At 49.1% G+C, this 22,252-nt stretch overlaps 10 protein-coding genes across 10 annotated transcripts; 6 read left to right on the forward strand and 4 right to left on the reverse strand.

Moving 5' to 3' along the window:
• Nucleotides 1-48: 48 nt before the first annotated feature.
• N7533_004835 (Fcf2 domain-containing protein) lies at nt 49-1,017 on the reverse strand (the record flags this gene model as incomplete). Its single annotated transcript, XM_057101485.1, has 3 exons — nt 49-423; nt 650-800; nt 866-1,017. The coding sequence occupies 3 exons, from the start codon at nt 1,015-1,017 to the stop codon at nt 49-51; spliced, it is 678 nt and encodes a 225-aa protein (XP_056961115.1).
• Nucleotides 1,018-1,684: 667 nt separating this feature from the next.
• Nucleotides 1,685-2,882, forward strand: hapE (CCAAT-binding factor complex subunit HapE; the record flags this gene model as incomplete). The annotated part of the gene is made up of 5 exons (XM_057101486.1): nt 1,685-1,793; nt 1,938-1,951; nt 2,068-2,124; nt 2,186-2,818; nt 2,880-2,882. The coding sequence occupies 5 exons, from the start codon at nt 1,685-1,687 to the stop codon at nt 2,880-2,882; spliced, it is 816 nt and encodes a 271-aa protein (XP_056961116.1).
• A 1,117-nt stretch (nt 2,883-3,999) lies between these two features.
• Nucleotides 4,000-6,891, reverse strand: N7533_004837 (Rab GTPase-binding exocyst subunit SEC15; the record flags this gene model as incomplete). The annotated part of the gene is made up of 9 exons (XM_057101487.1): nt 4,000-4,081; nt 4,173-4,423; nt 4,492-4,941; nt 5,016-5,151; nt 5,217-5,326; nt 5,417-5,518; nt 5,586-5,717; nt 5,806-6,798; nt 6,853-6,891. The coding sequence occupies 9 exons, from the start codon at nt 6,889-6,891 to the stop codon at nt 4,000-4,002; spliced, it is 2,295 nt and encodes a 764-aa protein (XP_056961117.1).
• Nucleotides 6,892-7,981: 1,090 nt separating this feature from the next.
• Nucleotides 7,982-10,812, forward strand: N7533_004838 (putative meiosis protein MEI2; the record flags this gene model as incomplete). Its single annotated transcript, XM_057101488.1, has 14 exons — nt 7,982-8,136; nt 8,188-8,599; nt 8,652-9,092; nt 9,224-9,460; nt 9,525-9,560; nt 9,617-9,683; nt 9,734-9,761; nt 9,825-9,855; nt 9,909-9,926; nt 9,988-10,016; nt 10,077-10,126; nt 10,180-10,259; nt 10,310-10,412; nt 10,484-10,812. The coding sequence occupies 14 exons, from the start codon at nt 7,982-7,984 to the stop codon at nt 10,810-10,812; spliced, it is 2,016 nt and encodes a 671-aa protein (XP_056961118.1).
• Nucleotides 10,813-11,887: 1,075 nt separating this feature from the next.
• N7533_004839 (NADP-dependent oxidoreductase domain-containing protein) lies at nt 11,888-13,042 on the forward strand (the record flags this gene model as incomplete). The annotated part of the gene is made up of 1 exon (XM_057101489.1): nt 11,888-13,042. The coding sequence occupies one exon, from the start codon at nt 11,888-11,890 to the stop codon at nt 13,040-13,042; it is 1,155 nt and encodes a 384-aa protein (XP_056961119.1).
• Nucleotides 13,043-13,410: 368 nt separating this feature from the next.
• On the forward strand, nt 13,411-14,091 carry N7533_004840 (uncharacterized protein; the record flags this gene model as incomplete). Its single annotated transcript, XM_057101490.1, has 3 exons — nt 13,411-13,643; nt 13,700-13,788; nt 13,874-14,091. The coding sequence occupies 3 exons, from the start codon at nt 13,411-13,413 to the stop codon at nt 14,089-14,091; spliced, it is 540 nt and encodes a 179-aa protein (XP_056961120.1).
• Nucleotides 14,092-14,227: 136 nt separating this feature from the next.
• las21 (mannose-ethanolamine phosphotransferase LAS21) lies at nt 14,228-17,279 on the reverse strand (the record flags this gene model as incomplete). The annotated part of the gene is made up of 8 exons (XM_057101491.1): nt 14,228-14,808; nt 14,869-14,947; nt 14,997-15,862; nt 15,951-16,321; nt 16,391-16,518; nt 16,589-16,877; nt 16,958-17,002; nt 17,083-17,279. The coding sequence occupies 8 exons, from the start codon at nt 17,277-17,279 to the stop codon at nt 14,228-14,230; spliced, it is 2,556 nt and encodes an 851-aa protein (XP_056961121.1).
• Nucleotides 17,280-17,704: 425 nt separating this feature from the next.
• Nucleotides 17,705-18,211, reverse strand: N7533_004842 (DUF2423 domain-containing protein; the record flags this gene model as incomplete). Its single annotated transcript, XM_057101492.1, has 3 exons — nt 17,705-17,853; nt 17,921-17,956; nt 18,037-18,211. 3 exons carry the CDS (start codon nt 18,209-18,211, stop codon nt 17,705-17,707), a joined length of 360 nt encoding a protein of 119 aa, XP_056961122.1.
• A 323-nt stretch (nt 18,212-18,534) lies between these two features.
• N7533_004843 (uncharacterized protein) lies at nt 18,535-20,555 on the forward strand (the record flags this gene model as incomplete). Its single annotated transcript, XM_057101493.1, has 7 exons — nt 18,535-18,682; nt 18,861-19,064; nt 19,127-19,198; nt 19,266-19,582; nt 19,644-19,749; nt 19,816-20,041; nt 20,108-20,555. 7 exons carry the CDS (start codon nt 18,535-18,537, stop codon nt 20,553-20,555), a joined length of 1,521 nt encoding a protein of 506 aa, XP_056961123.1.
• A 464-nt stretch (nt 20,556-21,019) lies between these two features.
• N7533_004844 (trafficking protein particle complex subunit) lies at nt 21,020-21,897 on the forward strand (the record flags this gene model as incomplete). Its single annotated transcript, XM_057101494.1, has 4 exons — nt 21,020-21,252; nt 21,370-21,487; nt 21,606-21,695; nt 21,766-21,897. 4 exons carry the CDS (start codon nt 21,020-21,022, stop codon nt 21,895-21,897), a joined length of 573 nt encoding a protein of 190 aa, XP_056961124.1.
• Nucleotides 21,898-22,252: the final 355 nt, after the last annotated feature.

Consider the following 22,252-nt stretch of genomic DNA (forward strand, 5'->3'; position numbering starts at 1 on the left):
GGGCTTTGTAACATGACCCAAATTCTAAGTTTCTCGAATACCACACGATCACTTCTTCGGTCGCTTTCTCTGTGCCTTGAGGTTGTTGTAGTAGGCTTTCTTGCCACTTGTCTTTGTACCCTGGATATCGCGATACTTGGACTCGAACTTTCTGTTCTGGCGCTCAATAGCCATGGTCTCCTCAACAAAGGTCTTCTTGCGGTCCTTCTTCGCGATGCGACCACTGAAGAATTCTGTCGGGCCCTGGATAATGGTACCGACTTGCGAGAACTTGGGGGCCTTGGCCTTTCCGTTCTCCTTCTTGTAGTGACGCTTCGAATCAAGGACCGATCGCATGCGAAGAAGTTGCAGATCTCTCTTGAACTCAGTCGTCATGACAGTCTTGGGAAGGTCGAACCATTCGGGGCCGGCAGTGGTTTTTTCCTAGAGTGTCGACGGTTAGCTTTGATGCTCACGAGGTTTCACTCCGTAAAAGACATGATATCAAGTGTAATTGCTCAGAGTAACTATGAAAAATAAAACTCTCACTGGTGCAGCACAGCCCAAAACGGACTGCTGACGCCGCATCAAGCGCTTTGCGTTTGGGAAAAATTTTCCTCATAGCAATATGGAAGGGTGGTGGGTGGGAGAATGGAAGGAGTCGTCTTACCTGGACAGCGGGCTTCTGGCCAGTGGTATGCAGTTTGTTGGATAGTTCCTTATACCTCTTGTCAATGAGCTCAGATGTTTTGGCGGTTGAAACATCGTCCTTCTGTTGAACGTAAGGCTCGAGCGAGGACCCAGAAGACAATTTGGGGATCCTAATGGTGTTGTTAGCATTGAGTGGTCGGAGTGGGATGTTGGTCATTGGGTGTTTGGAGCATACCTTAAGGAGGCAATGTCCAGCTCTGTGGATTGGGTGTCAGGGCCACGCAGTCGGCCCTCTGCCTCGAGCAGAAGCTGTTGAATCTGCTCATCAGTCAAGTCAACCTCATCCTGAGGCTGAACACTGGGCTCCGCAACAATTGAAGCGGCCATCCCTGCTCAAAGTAGGGTGTCGGAGGAATGCAGGCTAGCTGTGCAAAGGTGGATTTTATAGAGGGAAATTTTTTTTTTCTGTTGTTGCTGCTCGGATCGGACAAACTTTTGTGAGAAGCACCCGAAAGGGAAGGACGAGATCATGTGACATGGTATTGGAGCAACCTGGTAATTAAGTACTTAATACTTGCACAATACTACGTATTAATAGCTAAAAGCATGTACTGTATACTTAGTTTCCGCGTACCTCACTCCTATCTCGAGTCGCATAAAGTCCAGAATGATTAAACAGATTTGAATAAATATAGAGACCAGTAATGTTGGAATTGAAGAAATAACCAACCCTAAAATTGGGATATTGACCACAAGTCAGCCCAAGTCGCAATCGCAATGGACGTTGGCCGGCGGGGGAGCATCCGAAAACGTCAGACAGCTGAAGGACCTCCATGCTTGGCACGATCCGACGCGCTTCTTTCATCACCAGGCGCGCCAGCGACAACAACTTGAATTGACCTGTTCACCTTTACTCTTCACGACTTGACCTTCCAAGTGTGCTATCCGCCCTCTATTACCGCCCCCGTCTCCTCGAACATACCCGCGACTCCTCGGTCTCGGTCCTGCCCGACTCCATCGCAACCCAACACCCTCTTGCGCGCGTGCCTTCGATATGGAGCCCGCACCACAGGGCACTGCCCCGCAAGCTGGCCTTCCCTCTGCTCGCCAGCAACACTCTCAGCAACAGCCTGTCTATGATATTAGGAATGGGGGACACTATGGTATTTGCGCCCTGTCAATTGCATTACCGTCGCATCAGCTTCCGGCTTCCGAGGAGCGCGAACCCCTCTTCCCGGGGCTATGCGATGGATGCCACCGCAATTCATAATTTAGACATGAACTTCATCGACTGACCTTTTTTGCAGGTGCCAGTGCAGCGGTATGCTTACATCCACAATTCGATCCGCGTCCTTTCCCGAACTTGCGGGGATATCATGGGAGATGGGATGTCGCGAGGGATTTCATTTCACTGCTAACCAGAATTCAACCCTCTAGCTTTCGGCACAAGGCTATGCTCCTGTAGCTGAACTGTACACAGGTACTTGGGCCAATGTGAGTTTCTGGTGGCACGTCCAATCCATCTCATATTATATCGTGATTGACACCCAAACAGGTAAACCAAGGTCTCCAAGGAACAGCCCGCGACATCCTGACAACATACTGGCAACACGTCATCAACCACCTGGAATCTGATAACCACGACTACAAGATCCACCAACTCCCACTCGCTCGCATCAAGAAGGTCATGAAAGCAGACCCAGAAGTAAAGATGATTTCCGCCGAAGCCCCAATCCTCTTCGCCAAGGGCTGCGACATCTTCATCACAGAGCTAACCATGCGCGCTTGGATCCACGCCGAGGACAACAAGCGCCGCACCCTCCAGCGCTCCGACATCGCTGCCGCCCTTTCCAAGTCCGATATGTTTGATTTCCTTATCGACATTGTCCCCCGCGAGGAAGCTACTTCGCACGCTAAGCGGTCCAGCCAAGCTGGTGCTCCTGGCGCACCTGGATCCTCTGGCGCTGCGGGCCAACTTCCTCAGTCTCAGCACGGTGTTCAGGCTCACCTCGGCCCGGCGGATTACAGCTCTCTGGGTCAACATGGTATGCCCCAAGAGCAAGAATATCGCCCCCAGCCGGCTATGTATCCCGGTGCTGTGCAGCAAGACCCCACAGCTGCATATGGCCAGCCTCAACCTCAGATGTTTGATGGAATGTATGCGTACCCGCATTTGCCTCCTCAACAGGTATGTTTTCCCGCCGTGGTCTCTATCAACGATTGCGTGGTTTTTTGCTAATGTTTCGCAGTAAACTACTCGCATGACCCTTTCAAGGACTGCTGTTTAACAAGGTTGTCTTTCTTTCATTTCCCTTCTTCTCCCCCTTTTGTTTTGACTGCGGCTCTCGGCGAATACTGGTTTCCCCCTTTGATATTTCGTTTCGTTCTGCCCCTGGTTCCACATATTCATGCAAGGCTACGGCCACGCCCGTTATATTGAGTGGCCGATCGATTATGAGAGAAATGATTCTATCATATGCTCTCAGAGCCCTATCGCCTACTCGGGCTGCCTTGGGCTGACTCTGTTCGTTTGTGGTTTTGTTGTTTGTTTCTGGATCACATATACCTTTTTGTACGTAGGTCACAAATTAAAATGTGCCATTTCTTCTCGGCCCGAAAGGCCTGTTTGCTCTCTCCTGTGACCGAGCCCCTATCCTTCTCCGAGGGTTTCTCGCTTGCGTTGAATTGATATCCTGACTGTCCGGTGATGACACCAAGCCAATTACGATCAGCATCCGGAGGTTTTCCCTGTTCGAGGGTGCCTCTCTGGAAGCTTGTGAGTACACTCGAAATTTGAGAGCTTCAAAGGTATCTGAGGGCAGTTGAGATCTTATAATTCTTCCATTTCCTGTTTCGTTTCTTTCTGTATTTCCTTCGAGTCGAGAATACCATGGTTGATCTGTATCGTTTCTATCTCGTAAAACATGCTTATTTTATGGCAGACTCGACTAGCTCTCGAATTTGCTCAAACCTTCCAAGGTTGTAATAACAGCTTCTTTTCTGCCTCGAGCCTCTTTTGGCACGGCTGGTGATAGTATACATGCACGACGCTCAATATAGACGATGTGGTGTGTGCGGGATAGGCTCGGCGAGCGAGACGCTCTTTTCTTCTCCCATTATCGTTAACAGTTACTATAGGCCTTGATAGTATAATGGGTACAGATACGCTTTGCAGTTTCACTCAGAAGAGAATACTCCGTAAATATAGCAGGTGTCCATTTATCATAACGGATTCCATATTTAACACAATCAGTGGATGGGATCTCTAGTGGAGTTTGCTTTACTTTCAGTCTTCCACCAATGAGGAATTCAAGTCCTGGCATTCATGGGAAAAAATACATTAAATCAACTTAATTCGCTGCACATATCTCAACTCGAAGTCTTCTTGAATCGCGAAGAAAGGTTCGCAAATTTATCCACCTTCGTCGGCGCTTGCACGGTCCGAGTAAGCCTAAAAGAAGGCAAGAAAAGACAAGGTCAGCATTTGTAACCATCCAAGATGTAAAGATAACTTCAAGGAGCAAGCGAAGCAAGTAACATACTTTTCCAAGAGAACCGGCCCTTGCATAGCGTCGACACGACCGTATTTCTTATTCCGGGTCGAGATGTCGTAGAATTCATCCGCGTTATCCGCCTGCATGAGCTGGACTGTTTGTTGCAGCTCGTCGAGGTTTTCGCGCAGGATCGGGTTATTTAGACTATCCACGAATTGAGAAAGATACTCCACGTCTTTGGCTAGTGCGATGACGCCGTTTGGATTGATGGTTTTCACTTCTGGGGCCATTGGTAGAGACTGCGCCAAAGAGGGTGCGTGTCAGCATTTGTTGCGGCAAGTAGGGGGAAGTGGGAGAGAGCGCTTACCAAAATCATGTTCGCTGCGTGGCTGAGCGCGTCGAAGTAGATGAGTTCTTTGATTTCGGTCGGCAGTCCGAGAAGAGTGGAGTTCATGATGTTGGACAGGAATCTTGTCAGGGTTTGCATGTAATTGCTTGGTTCGCTGGGCGGGGTCGTGGCCATCCATTCGTATTCGGCTGTTTCGACAAGGTCGTCGATCTTAGAATTGACGACCTCGAAGATCCGTTTCTCGGCGGCTTTCTTGTTGCTTCGGAATTTCTCGGTTGCGCGGAGAGTAATTGAGGTGCCGGTGGAATTTTGGGACCGAGCTGCTGCAAGCAATAGTTCCAGCTCGTGGCATGCTAGCTCGAAGTGTTCCAGATTGATTAGAATCTGGACGATTTGGCCCAAATATTGGGAGGAGAGGCGTTCGACTAGTGTATCGCAGACCTTCCGCGAGAGAAGATCATCGACGGCCTTGACGAGTTTAGTAAAGGAAAGCAAAGGCAAGGAGCTTTTGTTCAAACTCGTTCGCACCGGGTCATACTCACATCTTTCAATGTATCGTCGATTACGCTGGGATGAGAGAAATCGTCATTGGCGAAGAAATAAAACTGATTCAGGAAGTTCCGAATATCGATACAACACAGGGGGTACATCCTGGAGAAGGGCAAGATACATGGGAACCTGTGAAAAATGAAAGTTTGTTAGGATGGCTTCTGAATTGAGCATTGTGGATGATCTCGACATACACTTGCTCTTCGCGGGATGCCTCTGGAGCATACCAGCTCACATTAAGAACTTTGTCGTATTCCTCCAGGGTCTGTATTGGCATCGGCATGTAATCGTCTGTAGACACGATCTATGAGGGGGTTAGTGGAATGGTCTTTTATAAGAATACAGAAAAAGAGATGAATGGCTCAAAGGAATGGGAGAAATTGAAGCACGGTACCTCTTGGAAATCATCGCTAAATCGTCTCTTCAGAAGTTCTGCATACTTCTCGAAGAGCCTAAGCAGGAAATCGTCAAACACCCTGACCGAAAAGTTCCACGTCTGTTCCGCGTGTTAGTATCGATGGTCTCGGGGTGGGATAGGACGGACAGATAGTGATTGAACTAACATTCATCGTTTGCATGAACAAGGCTATCAAATTCTTAGTTTTCAAGATGCTCTCTGCATTGTCGACCGCGTGGAGGGCCTTTGAGATAATGCCAACGGCACCCTGGCACATCGAGTCCCAAAGCTCCTCTACCTGTTGGGTGAGACAATTGGTTTGATTAGAACACTTGACAGAAAAAGCCAGCTTCTCTGCCGACAGAGGGGAGGGGAACGAAGCGTACATCCACAGAGGATCGTAGATCCGGAACTTTCATCATGGTAGCTCGCTCTACAATTGCAAAGCCGGCCATTTCTTCCAGCAGATTGTGTAGACTTGCGCCGCCCTCGTCAACAAGAGTGACGGAAGCAGGAAGGAGAAGGTCTTTTTGGCGGCGACGCGTGCCAGCATACTCGATTCGGAACTTATCCATCTGCCCCAGAGACTGGTGAATGTGTAGGCACTCAAAAAGCGGGGTGAATGAGACTTGCAGATCGTCATTCTGCAGGAGGTTATACTCCTCGTCTTCATCAGCAACTAATTCGATCGCGGAGTTGAGATTAAAATGTTCCAAGTACGGAGTTTGTTCCGCGCGCTCCTTTAACCTCGATTTGCGTTGATCTGTGCGGAAAAGAGCTAGCTCACCCAGAAAGGGAGACATTTCTCGAATGTGAAAGAGCCAGGTATTGAGATCGGACATGACCGCCTCTGCGATCGCGCGCTGGGTGGCCGGCACCGAGCGTTGGATCATTTCCGCAATTTTGTACTGTGTAACACCCTTGAGATGAACATTCTGTAGCTCTTCCAGGGCGCGTAAGGCCGCATAATGGTTCTTCTTGGCTAGCAAATCATGGACTTGGTTCGCGAGGCGTAAGACTTCGAGACAATCCTGGATCGCGCGGGATGTCTCGTCGATGTTCTGACGGTGGCCGCGGGATTCGACTAGGGCTTTCTTCTGTTCGGCTAGGCGCTCGGTACTTGTTTGAATGGATTGATTGAGGTCGAGGATCTCGGCAGTTAGACTGACGGTACCTTCTCGGATTTGGAGGAGGGAATTGACGGAGGAGACGAATTCTTGGTGGTTTGTGTTACATATGCTTTCGATCTCGGCTTCTTTGTCTGCTGCAAAGCGCGACAGAGATTGTAACAGCTGTGGAGTGCGATTGCCAACGCTGTAGTCTCTGATTGAGGGGATGAGCTGATCGAGGTAGTCGGTGTCGGAAGGGGAGATGATGATCTATGTTGTTAGTGGCAAGTCTTGAAGTATGCAAAGCGCAGATATCTCCTGTACCTGATTAAGAACATGAGGTTCTGGCATTGTGGGCACCATGATGGGCATCACGAGCGGACCTGGAGACAGCCTGGAGGAGCTACCGCACTCCGCGGCGCCAGATAGACGATAGACGATAGCCATCTGCGCTAGTCATCCGCGCTAGCCCTATTTAGGACTAGCATCTATCACATACAACCGTTCATGACTACATTCGGATGTTTATACTTCTCTCCTTTCTGCTTTCTACTTTCTACTTTCTATTTTATTTTTCTTTTCTATCCTTGACTATCCATCCTTTTTCTCTTTCCCTTCACCTTCAGGCACTTGATTGCCTATACTGTTATCCATCAATACTGTGACTATCTCTCAGTAATTTATTGCATCACTACATTCACACTTAGGCTAACATAAATCACAGATCTCAAATAGAACCTAATGCAATTTCGATTTTATGCTCACAACTCACCATAGCCAACCAGCAGATCTCCACTTCTCTGTCATGGTATGTCACCTACCAGTACATGTTAATTTCTATTTTAGCTTACTTCTAGGGTAGCCTACACATACTCTGGTTCTTCACTATTACTTCTATGAGACGAGATATAAGTGTTATTTGAGATGATCTTCCGATTTCGATATCTATACATTTATATGACATGGGTCTGTAGGACCTCACAATGCCACCTTTCACTCCAATATCTTATCGTCTTCATTCTTGCTGCTGCTGCTGCTTCGCTATAGACCCAATCAGTTCCAGTGGGTGCCTGCCATAATGGGATGATGCATTGATACTAAAAAAGGTCAGGTCGGCCAATGCCGACCTACAGTGATTGCACCTGACCTCAACTGGACCCGCAAATCCCACCGTTGCAGCTTTGCAGTCCTCCAGTCCTCCTTTTTCGGAAATTTGCTCACCATTGGACCAATGACTTTCCAATCTGCTTGGCGACCCCAGTGAGCAGTCACTGTCAATTCTTGAGACGATTCCCTCTCCTTTTTGGTTTCTCAGTCCTGCTTCTCTACATTTTCCTTATCACTCACCTTCGTTTGGCCCTCACCAGCTGGTCCCATTGCTCGGCTCGGCTCGGCTTTCTTTCATTTCCTCGCCTTCGCAAAGGTGACAGTCCGACGCATCGAGACTCCCACTATGGTTTCTCAGCCACCAAAGGAGACCTCCTCTGGAGGATCTGCTACTCGGAAGACCCCTGACAGTGAACTCGCCTCGTTCACTTTCCACGCTCAGCAGCCGACTGTCAGCCCTCTGGTTGGAAGATCCCGAGAAATGGACCCTCGAGTTCCTATGTGAGTATACCTAACCTTCGTGGAATTTGCTGTGCTCGCTGACATGGACAGGGACCCATTCATGGCACGCGCCTACAACCTATTCGAAAACGCGGACCTTGTGGATAGTCCGATCTCCTTGGGAAGTACACCTGCGCAGTCGTTGCCTGTCTATCTTGATCCGACAGCTGCACCCGTGAACCCGAATTACCCTGTTGCAACTCCACCATCGGGCTCTTACGGACGCATCCCATTCAGTCTGCCTCTACGAGGTCCAGCCCATGTCACATACGACGCATCGGCAAATTCGGGTCCCACTTCGCACCCCCGCGAACCTTTTGGTATCCAGAACAACTTCGTCAGCCCTCAGATCTCGCCCTTGCAGCCTAAGGATCTGGAAACTTCAATTTGCGATGATCGTCGGTTCCTTGTGCGCAACGTGGACACAGACACGGAGGGCCTTGAGGTGGTTCAGTTGTTTCAGGTAAGTCATCTCTACTCAAGGGATCGCTTCCAAATGCTAACTTGAGCTTTAGAATCTCGCGTCTGTCAATGGTCCCTTTTGGACTACTTTGAACCTCACTGGTCGTTTTTTTGTTTCCTTCTCTGACAGTAGGGATGTCGATGTTGCCATCCAGCGCATCAATCGCGACTACAAGGAATGGGAACTGGTTCCTCTCTCCGCAGAGGACTTTGCTCGCGACAGCCGTATGGTCAGCCCCTTGCCCCTGAGCTTTGATGACTCTGTTGTGGTCACAGTCTATTGTGGAACATATTCTACGATCCAGCCTTCAAACGTTCTCGCACGAATCAAGCAGTTTTTGGAGTTGGCTGGCAAAGTGCATTCGATTCATGAGCTCCAGTTTGGTATTCCGTCTGACGGATCCCGATTGACAACTCATGAGCTAGCTGTCAAGTACTTCGATTCTCGCCATGCAGCCAATGCTGTAAAGGCGTTGAATGCTACTCGCACTGCGGTACGCGCTACTCTCACCCTTTGTGATATCCTCCTTTTTCTTATGATTTCTTGAAAATATTTTGGCTTATTTCTTTTTGCTTTTCTTTTGCTCTCATTTTTGGACCAGGTTACCTAACCAAGCTTTTGTAGGATTTTGTGATGGAAGTCATGCCATTGCATCGTGATATGCCAAGCGCCACGCAGCGTCACTGGACTTCTGTCCCCAAATCTCGTCGGGCCTCAATGTCCTTCCCCGGAACACCAGCACGACGCATGTACATGTCGCCAAGTGACCCAGAAAGTCCTCCTATTCCGGATGAACTGAAGCCCGCTCGGAACGTCATCGACCTGAGCAAGATTTATTACGGTCAAGATGGACGCACGACTGTCAGTCTTCATATCCAGAGCCTGGAAACCCAGTATTTATATTGATATCTTTTGACTCTCGCAGGTTATGCTTCGAAACCTACCCAACCAAATGACTTGGGTAACGTTCTCCTCCTTCACCAGTCTGGGCTCCAGATAACTGACAAAAGAAAACAGCAACATCTGAAACATGTCCTCGATCTAACCAGTGCCAACTGTTATGATTTCATGTACCTTCGCATGGGTAAGTACCTGTTCTACCTCTTCGGAAAGGCTGACAATTTTAAAAACCAGATGCCATAGATTTTGATCAAAACCAGAGGTAGGCTTTTCATTACCAGCCAGCTCTTCTGGACAATTGACTAACTTGCACCTTTTTATTCAGTGTTGGTTACGCTTTTGTTAACTTCAGCGTTGTACGTTGATGCTTCTTCTTCGCTTCATGATCTTCTACTAACTTCACACTTAGCCCCTGGATATCATGGCGGTAATTTTCCATCCTCAACCTTGAAACTGACATAAGAAGGCCCCCACTGACGATTTTACAGTTCATGGAGGCTCGCGAGAGCATGTGTTGGTAAGATTGATATGTTCTCGCCTTGGAACGAAGCCCGACATGCTAACTCCTATTCTTCAGGCCCGGATTCGAAACCCATGTCGAAAAAGTCGCTGAGATGTCCTATGCCAGTCCGTTATATCCTCCTCTCTCCCGCCTCGTCAATACTAAGTATCTTCAATAGCGGTGCAAGGTAGGGAAGCTCTTGTCGAGAAGTTCCGGAACAGCCCGGTTATGCTCAACCATCCAGACAATCGTCCCAAAGTGAGTCTTCTGCCGGTTGATTTTGAGTGTACAGCGCTAATCCTAGACAGCTATTCCACACTTCTGGTCCTCGTACTGGTCGATTGGCCTCATTCCCACCGGTGAACAACTTCTTCATCCTGGCTAAAGGCGTGGATAGAAGCCGACGAAGTGGTAAGCCCCCATAGCAGCCCTTGCCGTTTGACCGGCAATTCAAGCTCAAGTCAACTAATGAGTGCCTGCAGGATTGTACAGAGGACCACCGCCAGGCACTGGCGGCTTTCGTCATTCCATGGGTCCACACCCCCGCATGGTGTCGGTAGACAGCAACGAGTCCGGCGGCGTCCGACTTGACCGTGAAACATCGATGCCAATGCCGACTTCAATGTCGACCCCGATCCGCGGACCACACAGCCATGGCGACCGTTCTCACCACTCTGTGCCTGGTTCACACGGCCATCCTCGTCCTGCTGGAACTCGTGGCAATCATCGCTCGGGACCTCCGCCCCTTGATCGTGGAGCTGGAGCCTCACACTCCTGGAACAACAGTTCGCGACCTTCTCGTACCGACTAGATTCAACGTGACTGGAAGCAAGCATTTGAGGTAACTCTCATTGAAACGACTCAACGGTGAACGATGATGACCTCTACGACGACGATGACGAAGATGATTTACGACGAAGACCTTTTTCCCGATAATTACCACCATTTATCCCTGTTTGAAAAAGGCGAAAAACAACCCATGGAAACGATTCGAGAGGGACCGTTTTGTGTCACGGACCTTTTCCAGGTTTGTGCCGTGGCTGATATGAGGCTGCATGACTTGAAGATCACAAAACATTGTACCTCGAAAATCCTTTCATATCTTTGATATTCTCAATCTCAACTCACAGCAATAATGCAGATTTTTCTACCTGTTAACTCGATGTTTCCCAATGTATTCTGTAGATGTTGAGAACAGCGGCCCGCAAGAGTATACTTGATGGACCCTGATACCTAATCCCAATGATTTCGGCTACCCCAATTGTTTTCGGCCCCGCTAGTTGCTGAGGCTAGTGGGGTGATTGTTGTTTCTCCGAAATATGTGCAGAAGTCCTGGTTTCTTCAAGTTAATAGTATCTGAAACATTGTCATGGAAATCTCCGTTATCTCCGAAGCTGTGAGGTCCTGCCATTTTCAATCCGCAACCACAGAAACCTTATTTTTATGCATATGCATATTAGTTAACTTAGTCGGATGGCCCGGGAACTACATATTACCCAATAATCTTCGGGTTTAAACGGTTTTAGTCTGGCTGACCAGTGGATACCTGTCAGCGGTGGAGTTTATTCTAGAATCATGATGTCAACTGACGGTTTGTCCTAGATAGTAGAAGAAAGGTACTCTAAGGCAGCCGTCAATAGCTTCCCTCTTTGCCGCTTTCTATCCCCCATAGTACTGCCGTGACGACTTCACCACTGACATGTTTCATGAGTGAGTGGGCCACTCACCCCTGAAACACCTGGGCACGTTACTACGCGAACATCCGGTCCAGGTATATAAACCAAGCCAACTCCATTTCTATCTCGAACAATTCTCTAACCCTCACCTCTACAGCAAACCATTCCTCTAATCTCTCAATCTCCAACTTCAACCCATTTACGTTCATCATGTCGAAAATTTTCGAGCCCGCCCCCGAACCCGCCACCGAGCTCGGCCGCTACCGCATCCTCTCCTCAACAGCAGGTATTCGCGTCTCACCCCTCCAGCTAGGCGCAATGTCCATCGGCGACGCATGGTCCAGCTTCATGGGCTCAATGGACAAAGAATCCTCCTTCAAGCTCCTAGACGCCTTCGTCGCAGCCGGTGGCAACTTCATCGACACAGCGAATAGCTACCAAGATGAACAATCCGAGACATGGCTCGGCGAATGGATGGCAGCCCGCAACAACCGCGAGCAAATGGTTATTGCAACCAAGTTCACAACTGACTATAAGTCACACGCCCTGGGCAAAGGTCACGCTCCGAATTCCTGCGGTAACCACCGCCGCAGTCTGAATATCTCGCTCCGTGACTCGCTGCGGAAGCTGCAGACGGATTATATTGATATTCTTTACCTACATTGGTGGGATCACACAACCTCTATCAAGGAGGTGATGGATAGTCTGCATATGCTGGTTCAATCGGGTAAGGTGTTGTATCTGGGTATCTCCGACTCGCCGGCGTGGGTGGTTAGTGCGGCGAATACGTACGCGGTTGAGCAGGGCAAGACGCCTTTTAGTATTTACCAAGGTCGGTGGAATGTCATGCTGCGCGACTTTGAGCGGGATATTATTCCTATGGCGCGGCATTTCGGTATGGCGCTTGCGCCCTGGGATGCTATTGGCAGCGGCAAGTTCCAAACGAAGAAATCTCTGGAGGAGAGGAGAAGGAAGGGGGAAGGGCTGCGCAGTATGATGGGCGATGGATCGCAGACGGAGGATGAGGTCCGTATGAGCGAGGCTCTTGCCAAGGTTGCTGAAGAGCATGGTATTGAGTCGGTCACTGCTATTGCGCTTGCGTATGTGATGGCTAAAGCACCGAATGTGTTTCCCTTGGTTGGTGGTCGCAAGGTTGAATATCTGCATGATAATATTCAGGCGTTGAAGATCAAATTGTCGCGGGAGCAGATTGAGTACTTGGAAAGCGTTAGGCCGTTTGAGATTGGGTTTCCTAATAATTTTATTGGGGTTGATCCTAGGGAGACGGGGCGTGCGATTGGATTGTTGGCGGCGAATGCGCCGCTTGCTTTTGTTGAGGCTCCGAAGCCTATTGCTCCAGCATGAGGATTGACATGATATGATCTGATCTATGCATGTATGTACTTTGATGGCTGTCAATTGTATTTCACTGCTAGTTATTTGTTATTTTTCTCTTCGTTAAAGCATCTGATTATACTCACTTACTTGCAAGTATAACAGCTTCCTTTGCTCGTCAGTAGAACGGATTAAAGATTTCTAAGGAAAATTCTGACCGCTATTAACCCCATGTCATATCGCATCTCTAGGCATTGGTTATAATTAAGCCATGAATGTAGCCAGTATGAATGTAGTTGTGTCGTCCCATGATCATCCCAGTGGAGCGGTGTGGGGCCCTCCCGCAGCACCAGAAATTTCCCCGGAGCTTCACTTCTACCTGAAGGTACACTCGCAGAATGCAAACACAACCACCCAACAACATGGACCCTCAGGAGATCCAGTCCGTCCGCTCCATCCTCCACCTAATCTACCACCGTAACAAAAACCAGCACCAAAAAGCGAAGTGGTGGAGATGGCTATCAATGCTGAAACGCACCGTCTCGGTCCTGGCATCACTGGACCCGAAGAAGCTTGCGACAAGCTCCCACCTGCAACATCTGCACTTGCATCTGATCCCGAAATGCTACCAGTATGTTGAAAAAGATTTCGGAATTCAATTTTAACAGCGCTGATTTTTTATGGTAGGGCGTTCTCCACTGTCGTTGCTGATAACCAATTCTCTACCCTTGGTATCGTGCTTTTCGCTGCTCTGGCGCGTCTGGCTAAGGCTACGGGTATGAGGTATCCGCGCGCGAAGGCTGTGTCTGTGAGGGTAGAACCGAAGCAGAAGGCTGAGCTCTAAGCCCGCTGTCGCGAAAGCTGTGGTGGATCGTGGAGAACGGATTTGTCGCGGTGGTGGTGACGTCGACGGCGACGGCAGTGACTTGCCCATATTGCGCAAAAAACAGCAGTCTCGATCCGACGACGGAGGAAATGAGAAATCTGTCAAAGTTGACAAGGAAAAGAAGAAGGTCAAGAAGAGTTCTAGTAAAAAGAAAAAGAACGCCATTGATGATTTGTTCAGCGGGTTATTCTGAAGAGTCGAATCTCCGATTCCGATCTCTTTTGGATTATGCTACGCTTGGATGGTGATTTCTTTGATGATCTCTCCAGGAAGATTTTTTTCTCCCGGGGTTTGATCTGATTCTAAAATCTGTTCCTATCATATCCTATCTATCTTCGCGGCCAGAGACAGGCGAGACCGATTCCGCCCAGAATATTGACTGCAACATGGTTTGCCGTCGCCCACGCCATGCTATAGAGATATTTCGGCGAGAACACGGTCCAGATGAACAAATGTGTTCTGAGTGCTGTACAAGCTGCCATGACGGAAAGCAATGATGCGGCGACTTGGAATGTGAACAGCGCTGCGGAGTCATGCTTTTCTCCCTCGGGGGACTCAGAGGGAGGCGTGCGAGGGCGAAGAAGATGGCCCTTCGAAATCCACCAAACAGGTCCGGCCCAGTTACTGACGAAAGTCAGAATGCCGACTCCAACCACGCTATAACTGCCGACCCCATTATAAGCGCTTGAAAGATCGACTGAGGAGATCGAATTTGACCCGCCAAAGGCGAAGAATGTCATGTACTGCAGTATCAGGGTGGTGGCCGTTACTTCGATTCCGGTGAGGTTGAGCGATGATAAGATCGCGCCTTGGGTTCGAAATAGGAGAAAGATTGGGACGTTGGTTATCCTGGATTGGGTCATTAGGAAGAGATGGAGAGCTTCGTGGAAAAGGGCGTTGGATTTGGATACTGGATGTCATTGTCAGTTGCGGGATATTACTGCAGGGACAGTATGGAATCTTTTCTTACTCTGTGTTGACCGTGATGCCTTCGCAGAGACGATCGCCAAGAGTCCACAGCAAGCAAGTCCACCGAAGACCAATCTTGCCTGCAAAACCAAAGACAGGCTACCGAGCCAGCTTCCGGCAAGTTTCGACAGGGGGGGTATTTGCGAGAAGCTCGGGCGAATCGTTCGCCGCAAAATTAAGTTTGAACATGAAGCCCAGTGCGGGTGTGATCAAAGCCATCAGTTTTGCCGGTGCAGAGGCTGGCATATTTGCCAGCAAATGATAGCCAGAGTCCACGTATGTCAATATCACCAGTCCCCATAGAGCGACCAGATGGGCAGGAAAGAAGTCTCGAGCGATGTCCGGTTCGGCCGTGAACTTCTGCCCCGTTTGATTCCATCTCCGAAGTACCCGATGTGAAGCAATTAGCCCCAATGTCGCCAGTTTGATCAAGCGGAAGGGAGATGATCCGGCCTTCCTGCGCGATGAGTTCTGCGGAGATTCCGATCGCATATGCAGGTAGAACATCCAGCCCGAGCATATCCAATACCAGAACTGTTGCTCTTCTTCAACATAGCTGCTCGCAAACATCATGCTTCCGTATCCAACAACCATAAACACCAAGAAGATACCAGTAGAAACGGTCTGAGAGAATTCATGGTAAATTCGAGGCAAAAGTAGTGAGGTTGCAAGCGCTAGGATTAGCAGTCCACCAACAAGTCGGGACATGTCATAGTTGCTAGCGGTACTACTCATCACCTCCTGCGTGGCCCGCGAGAACCGCAGTAAGGCTTGTTCAATAGCGGGATATGCTTCTTCAGAATCTGAAAACTGTTGATTGGAAAGAAGCTTGTGGGCTTGCGACCATGTGCATTGAATTTCATCAATGCCGGAAAGGTTGTCCGGATTACAGTCTGAAAAGGCTTCGGTGTCAAAAGTGGCGCTGGGAAATGTAGACTGGGCGACTTTCAGTAACTGCCGGGCATTTCGAGATAGAAGTTGAAGTTTCTGAGATCCTGTGTTTTGCATTATTAGTTCAGACTTTCTCCACCAGTAGGGCCGTCATCTTCAGCCGAGTTGATTCAATTTGATCGAGTGCCTTACCAGACTCCCACATATCCAGAAGACCAGGAATGAAAACTCCCAGGCTATTCAAAGGAATTGGTAATCCCAACAGACCCGCCAATGTCGTGGTGATATCTGACTGCTGAACAGTTTGATAAAATCGAAGATCGTCGGGCGTTTCGATGGGACTTTCCAACCGAGCGCCCATGATTTCAAACTTGGGCGAAATGAAGAGTAGCGCTGGTGATGTTTCGCCGGCAGATGAACCGCCGTGATTCCCTGCTTCATTCATGCCGTGATCACCGCATAGAACAAATAGAGTTGACTCCAGGTGAGACTCGCGTTGAATAGCGGTATAGATGTTGTCCACAATGGTATCCATTTCCTGTTGTTTGGACAGCATAAAAGGGCTAGTCAAGAGTCAGAGACGGCCAGAGAATGGCTTGGATAGATTTAGCTCTAGCAGGGAATGGAAATACCTCTTGGGACCTGCTTTATGTCCGATATGGTCGAGGCCCAGATAATGCATGATCATTGCTGACCAGTCGCTTTGGGCTAACTCCTCGGGAACATGGCGAGTCACGTTATTGTCCACTTCGGTAAAGTCCTATGTCGTGAATGTTTAGATTGAATTCAAGATCACGGCTTGTTTTGAAGATTTCTCGGGTAGCACTGACCGACACAAAGAAGCTTGTGGTTCCATCTGCGCGGTCAAACATCCCTGGGAACAGCTTGAGCCACGTATCATCACCGTACATGACAAGGCTATCTCCCCTAGCTCTCAATTGCGCCAGCCATGTGTCCTGGTACGCAAGACTTGAGCCGGTGTCTGACTCGGCGATGTTGAGGATCACATCTAGAAATGAGGGCACTGAGCCCGTGGTCATCGCCTTCAATCGAGGCATTGTGACAGTTGGCGAGCTAGCATGGGCAGTGAAAGGCAAGGCAGCCCCTGCTCGGATTAAGCTAATAGATGGTTAACAGATGTCCTATAACTCATCACAATGTTTTTGTTATGTTATCAAATAGAAGGAAATAAAGCAAACCTTTGCGTGAATGAGAAACCAGATTCATAGGAATAGACAAAATCGCTAGAGACGGTTTTAGTTGGATGTTTGGTGGATGCCGCAGAATGAATGCGGGTCGAGTTCTGTTTGATTTGATCTCATACCTGCGGAGTGCATCGACAACCATAAAAATGACCTTATTAAAGATTGCCGGTGTAGCATTTTGGTCAATCTCGTCAAAAGTGGCCAGACCAGGTAGTAGCGGTTTATAGGGGAAGAAGCCAGATGAGAATACGAGAATACCCAGTGGTACCAGGATATTGGCAAGTACAACAGCCCAACCAGAGTGTAGAAAGACCATTGTATAGAATCCTCTCTGGCCTTGCTGCAGCGCCTGGAATAAGCTTGAGAGAAGTGAGCAGCACGGTTTAACGAATGACGATCATGATAGACTGCCTTGCCGATGCCGATGTTTACGATGGCCCGCAAGGGATCACACCGCCTTCTCCATGTATGCGGCGATTTACATATTTGACAACAGCCTGAGAATAGGAAGAATGTAGTAATATACGGAGTAATTGGAGGTCTATATATGGTCAAGGTGAAACAGTTCACATCTATCAAATATGGAAGATAGAGATGTTAAAATATGGGGAGGCAAGAAAAAAACACAAGCCCGTACCCTCGGGAGACTCCCAACGCCATGGATTCTTCTTCAGCCGCAGCAAACTCGTCTCGTTCACTTGCTTTTTATTCTTTTGTATGTCCAATCATCACTTCGAGTAATCACTTTCTCTTTGAGCCCTTCTTGTCCTTGCCAGAGACCTTGGGCTTAAACACCATGGAGTTGCGGGGTTTGCGATTGCGCTGCTTTTGCACGCGCTCGTTCTTGTGAGATCGAGTTGAGGAGGAGGGCTTGGTATCGACGTCCATGTCTATAGAGCCAGTCAGAATTTCATATACATAATATCATGTAGCGTGGGGGAAACGGGGCTAGCATACCTTCGCTAGTCGCAGCTGTCTTGCCAGCATCTTGTTCTGCGCGGGACAAAGTTTAGCGGGGGTTGGGGGCAAGAGATAGGAATGAAAGCCTCGACATGGAGTAGTCACAAACTTACCGGTCTCGGCAGATTCCACTTCCATTTCCTTCTTCTCTGGGCGGGGTTGGTCGGCAAGCTCTTGTAGTTTGGCGGCGAGACGTTCAGTCCTGGCATCGTTGACGGGACCAAAGAAGGTCTTGCGAAGGTTGGCGCGATTGCGCTTGGAGACACTGGCGCGCACACTCTTAGCCATGATATCGGTTATATGGGAGAGATATGAAGGGGAAAGAGGGTGAACAAGTGGAGGGATGTGGCCGTGAAAGTCAAATCGGGGAACCGCAGTAGTTTTTTTTATCGCAATTTTTTTATCGCGATAGCCACTTTCCGTCTTTAGTCATCCAACCTCACCTCTTGCAGTTCGCTCACTCTTCCCCAAGTCCTGCGTTTGGTGTTCTTAGGGGACGAAACAATATCTCGATGAGAAAAGATTGAGATGTATCTGCGCAAATCTTTGATTGCTGACCTGGTCGCATTGCATTCCGCTTGACTATATCCCCGTCCCGCAGTATTTCCACCATGGCGTCCTCGCAATCGTCGACGGAGGTGCCACATCTGGTAGCGCTGATCAAGACCCTCACCAACCCGCAATTGAAAGATCTTTTGCGAAATGAAGGTCTTGCCGTATCTGGCGTGAAAGCATCGCTACAGATCCGAATTATTGACTGTCTGTCTCCCGCCTCTCCCCTCCACCCCCCCCTCTCTCCCTCTCTCTCTCTCTCTCTCTCTGCATCAAACCTTCCGCGCTTCACGCTTCAACCTCCCTTGTCTATGCCACTCTTCACTCGGTCAATCCCGGTCATACTTCCCTCCATTTAGCAAATTCTGACTCTTTGCTCAATCAGATCTCGAACGACTTGCCACTTCAGAAGGGAACGGCGCGCGATACGATGCGCTCAAGCGCCGTGTTTATCAATCGGCAATACCCGGGGCTATGTCATTTCAGTCAAATAACAACTTCCAACCCTCGCTTCCTTCACAACCAACACCACCCCACTCACGAGCTGCACCTCCCAGCGCCTCGATGACCCCGAGCGCCCCGCCACACGGTGAGTCCAACCGATTGATCGATGCGTCTATTGCACTTGCGCTATTGCTGACAGGCCGCCAGGCCAAATTATGTTCAAGGAGAGCCCTTTCTTCACCATTATAACAAATCTTACACCGGTGGTGGAATGCAAAGGTATTTATTTGTCTCCTTGTTCTTTCGTTTTCTGTCTGGGTGGCATATCTAATTCAGGCCCCGGCAGTCCGCGAACAAACAAGAGATAGCGTAGAGCTGAAAGTCATGCTCTCCACATCTACCGCATCAGATCTGCAGGCAGATCCAACTCTCCGAGTGATGGTCTACTGTGCAGCCGACTCAGGGCTGAAGTCATATACCAAGTCCGATATCGCATTTCCACACCAAGTGGAGCTGAAGGCGAACCTGGATGAAGTCAAGGCAAATCTTCGAGGGTTGAAGAATAGACCTGGAACGACTCAGCCGGCAGATGTCACGAATTACATTCGCAAGAAACCGAATTATACAAACAATATTGTTATGACTTACGCATTGACGCAAAAGGTAGATTTCTGTTGCGTCTACCTGCAAATTGACATGATACTGATACATATGACCCCGACAGAAATTCTTCGCGCTCATCAATCTCGTCCAGTTACATCCTGTTGATGAGCTTGTCAGCCAACTGCAAACGCGAAAGCTCATCTCTAAGGAACAGGTTATTCGAGAAAGTAAGTATCCGCTTTGTCCCCTTGAAAGGTATTTCCGAAAGTTTCCTGACAATAATCCCCTTCTAGTGAAAAACCGTGCCCAGGATTCAGACATCGTTGCAACGTCCAGCGTCATGTCATTGAAATGCCCATTATCGACTCTCCGGATCCAAGTCCCTTGTCGATCGATTGTCTGCACGCACAACCAGTGCTTTGATGCATCGTCGTTCTTAGAGTTGCAGAAACAAGCCCCGACATGGACATGCCCAGTTTGCTCCAAGTCCACAAGCTTCGAATCCCTCCAGGTCGACCAGTAAGTGCCACTACAGTCTTTTACTTTTGTTTTCATGGCATTGTTTAACTAACGAACGCCCTGTAGGTATGTCGATGAAATCTTACAATCAACCTCTACAGATGTGGATCAGGTTGTCGTTGAGCCAAGTGGAGACTGGACCAACCCGACCGACTCAGATATCACTAACCCGGGCGGGGCGACACCAGCATCAGACGACGACGATGATGACTTGATCGAAATCAGCCAGCCCGGCTTCCCCACACCTACTGTTAAGCAGGAACCCATATCCTCCTCGACGATTCTGTTGGAGCGAACGCCCGCGCAGTCTCAATCCAGAGAAACGTCGACGCCGTCTTCTGCGATTCGTCAATCGAGTAAAAAGCGTCCTGCTTCTGCTATTATTGACTTGACAGCAAGCGATGATGAAGATGACGAGTCTCCCATGCCCCCTATTAAACGACCAGCTTTGAATTTCGCCGTGAGAGGACTACCGCCTCCAGATCAGCCTAGGTCCTATCCACCGCAATATTAGTATTATTGGATGTCGGGGCTATCAGGCCTGGGATTAGGGGTTTCTTTCTCATGTCTCGCAAAGCTTTTTTTTTCTTTTCTTCCCCTCAACTCATGCATCTTGCTGTGGTGTTCCTGGCGTGGGTATGGTCTCTCTGGGTTGGCTTGCATTCGGATTAGTTAGCTGCGGCGAACAATGATTGGTTCTTAATTAAAAAAATTTCGCTCCCACCTCGTTTCTTGTGTAGCTTTGGTTATGCATATTTTATGGTTCCCGGTATATATTTATAGATTCGAATAGGATCATGTACGGCCCCATTGGTACTACGTATAGTGGCCGCAGCTAGATATGCCTGAGGCGGCAGTGCGGGCACAACACAGTTCCCGTTCCTTGTCCGCCGACCCCGTAGCTTGGCAGAACAACCTTGGAACTTCCCCAAAACCAACCCAACACCCCCTCTCACCCAAATCACACAGCCGCCCACCATGTCATTCGACGCCTCCGCCTCATTAACGATCTCCGATCCAAATGCGCGCGCGCTCAGCTCCTCATGTTTCGACTTCCTCCTTATAGAATTGGTACCCATGGCCGAACGCCTAGCAAAACAACTGTCGACATCAACAGAAGAGGCCGAACCAGAAGACGAGGAGGTTAGAGAAGCAACTTATTTCCGCCTGGATGCTTTGGGCTATCGTGTTGGGCAGGGTTTGGCAGAGAGGTGAGAGAGTGCCCAGCTTCCTGCGCGGGGGTGGGGGATATCCCATTCCGCTCCGATGCTCTTGGGCGAGTTGATAAAAGACACGAGCGGCTAATGACCCCCTTCCCTTGTGAACAGGTTCTCGCGAGATCGGCCCCGATTCACGGATAACCTCGATGTCATCAAATTCCTGTGCAAGGATTTATGGACCGTTCTGTTCAGAAAGCAGATTGATAATTTGAAAACGAACCACCGAGTACGTTGCACCAGAGCTAGAGCCCAGCTTGCTTTCCCGATATAAATAGAGAAATACTCCTCCACTCCTCTATCGGAGACAGTAAGAAAGGGCGTGGCTAATATTCTTTTTGGTACAGGGCGTATACGTCTTGACGGATAGTGCATTCCGACCCTTTGCGAGAATGAGTATGGCTGCGCGCGGTGATGCGGTTTCAATGGCTCAGGCGGTATGTTGACGGAGTTGTCTCCTCCTCCATCGATTCGATTCGATTCCAAACTAATGTTTTCCGTCGCTAGTATCTCTGGTTCCCCTGCGGAGTCATTCGAGGCGCATTGGCCAATCTCGGAATCAATACTACTGTGCAAGCGGAGACTTCTGAATTGCCTGGGGCTACGTTTCAGATTAAGACGGTTCAGGCGAGGCCTTGAGGCTGCTTTGCAATTTCAGTAACGCCCATACCAACGCCCCCCCCCCTTCCAGTTCCAGGCTGACCTGGACTGGACGGAATCATATAATGGACATTTGCAACCCGGCAAAGAAACGGCCCGCTTTCAGCTGGACTGGAATGGCGAGGTGCATTTCACGCTGCCCCTGCGAAAACTCTCCTTTCCTAGATTGGATTCGATTCGATTTAGGGCCTTCCTTGTACATGAGACATGAGAATGAGATTGAGAGGCCCTATCTATTGCCGGGCTGGGCTCTACTACGGGAAGGAGAGAAGATTACGAGGGTGTACAGTATTGGGAGGGAGAATATCTTAATATCTTTGCTTTGCATGCATAA

The sequence above is a fragment of the Penicillium manginii genome (assembly GCF_028828005.1).
Source record: "Penicillium manginii strain IBT 31320 chromosome Unknown utg000004l:1.0-7231830.0:1.0-7236170.0, whole genome shotgun sequence".
Taxonomy (NCBI): Eukaryota; Fungi; Ascomycota; class Eurotiomycetes; order Eurotiales; family Aspergillaceae; genus Penicillium; species Penicillium manginii.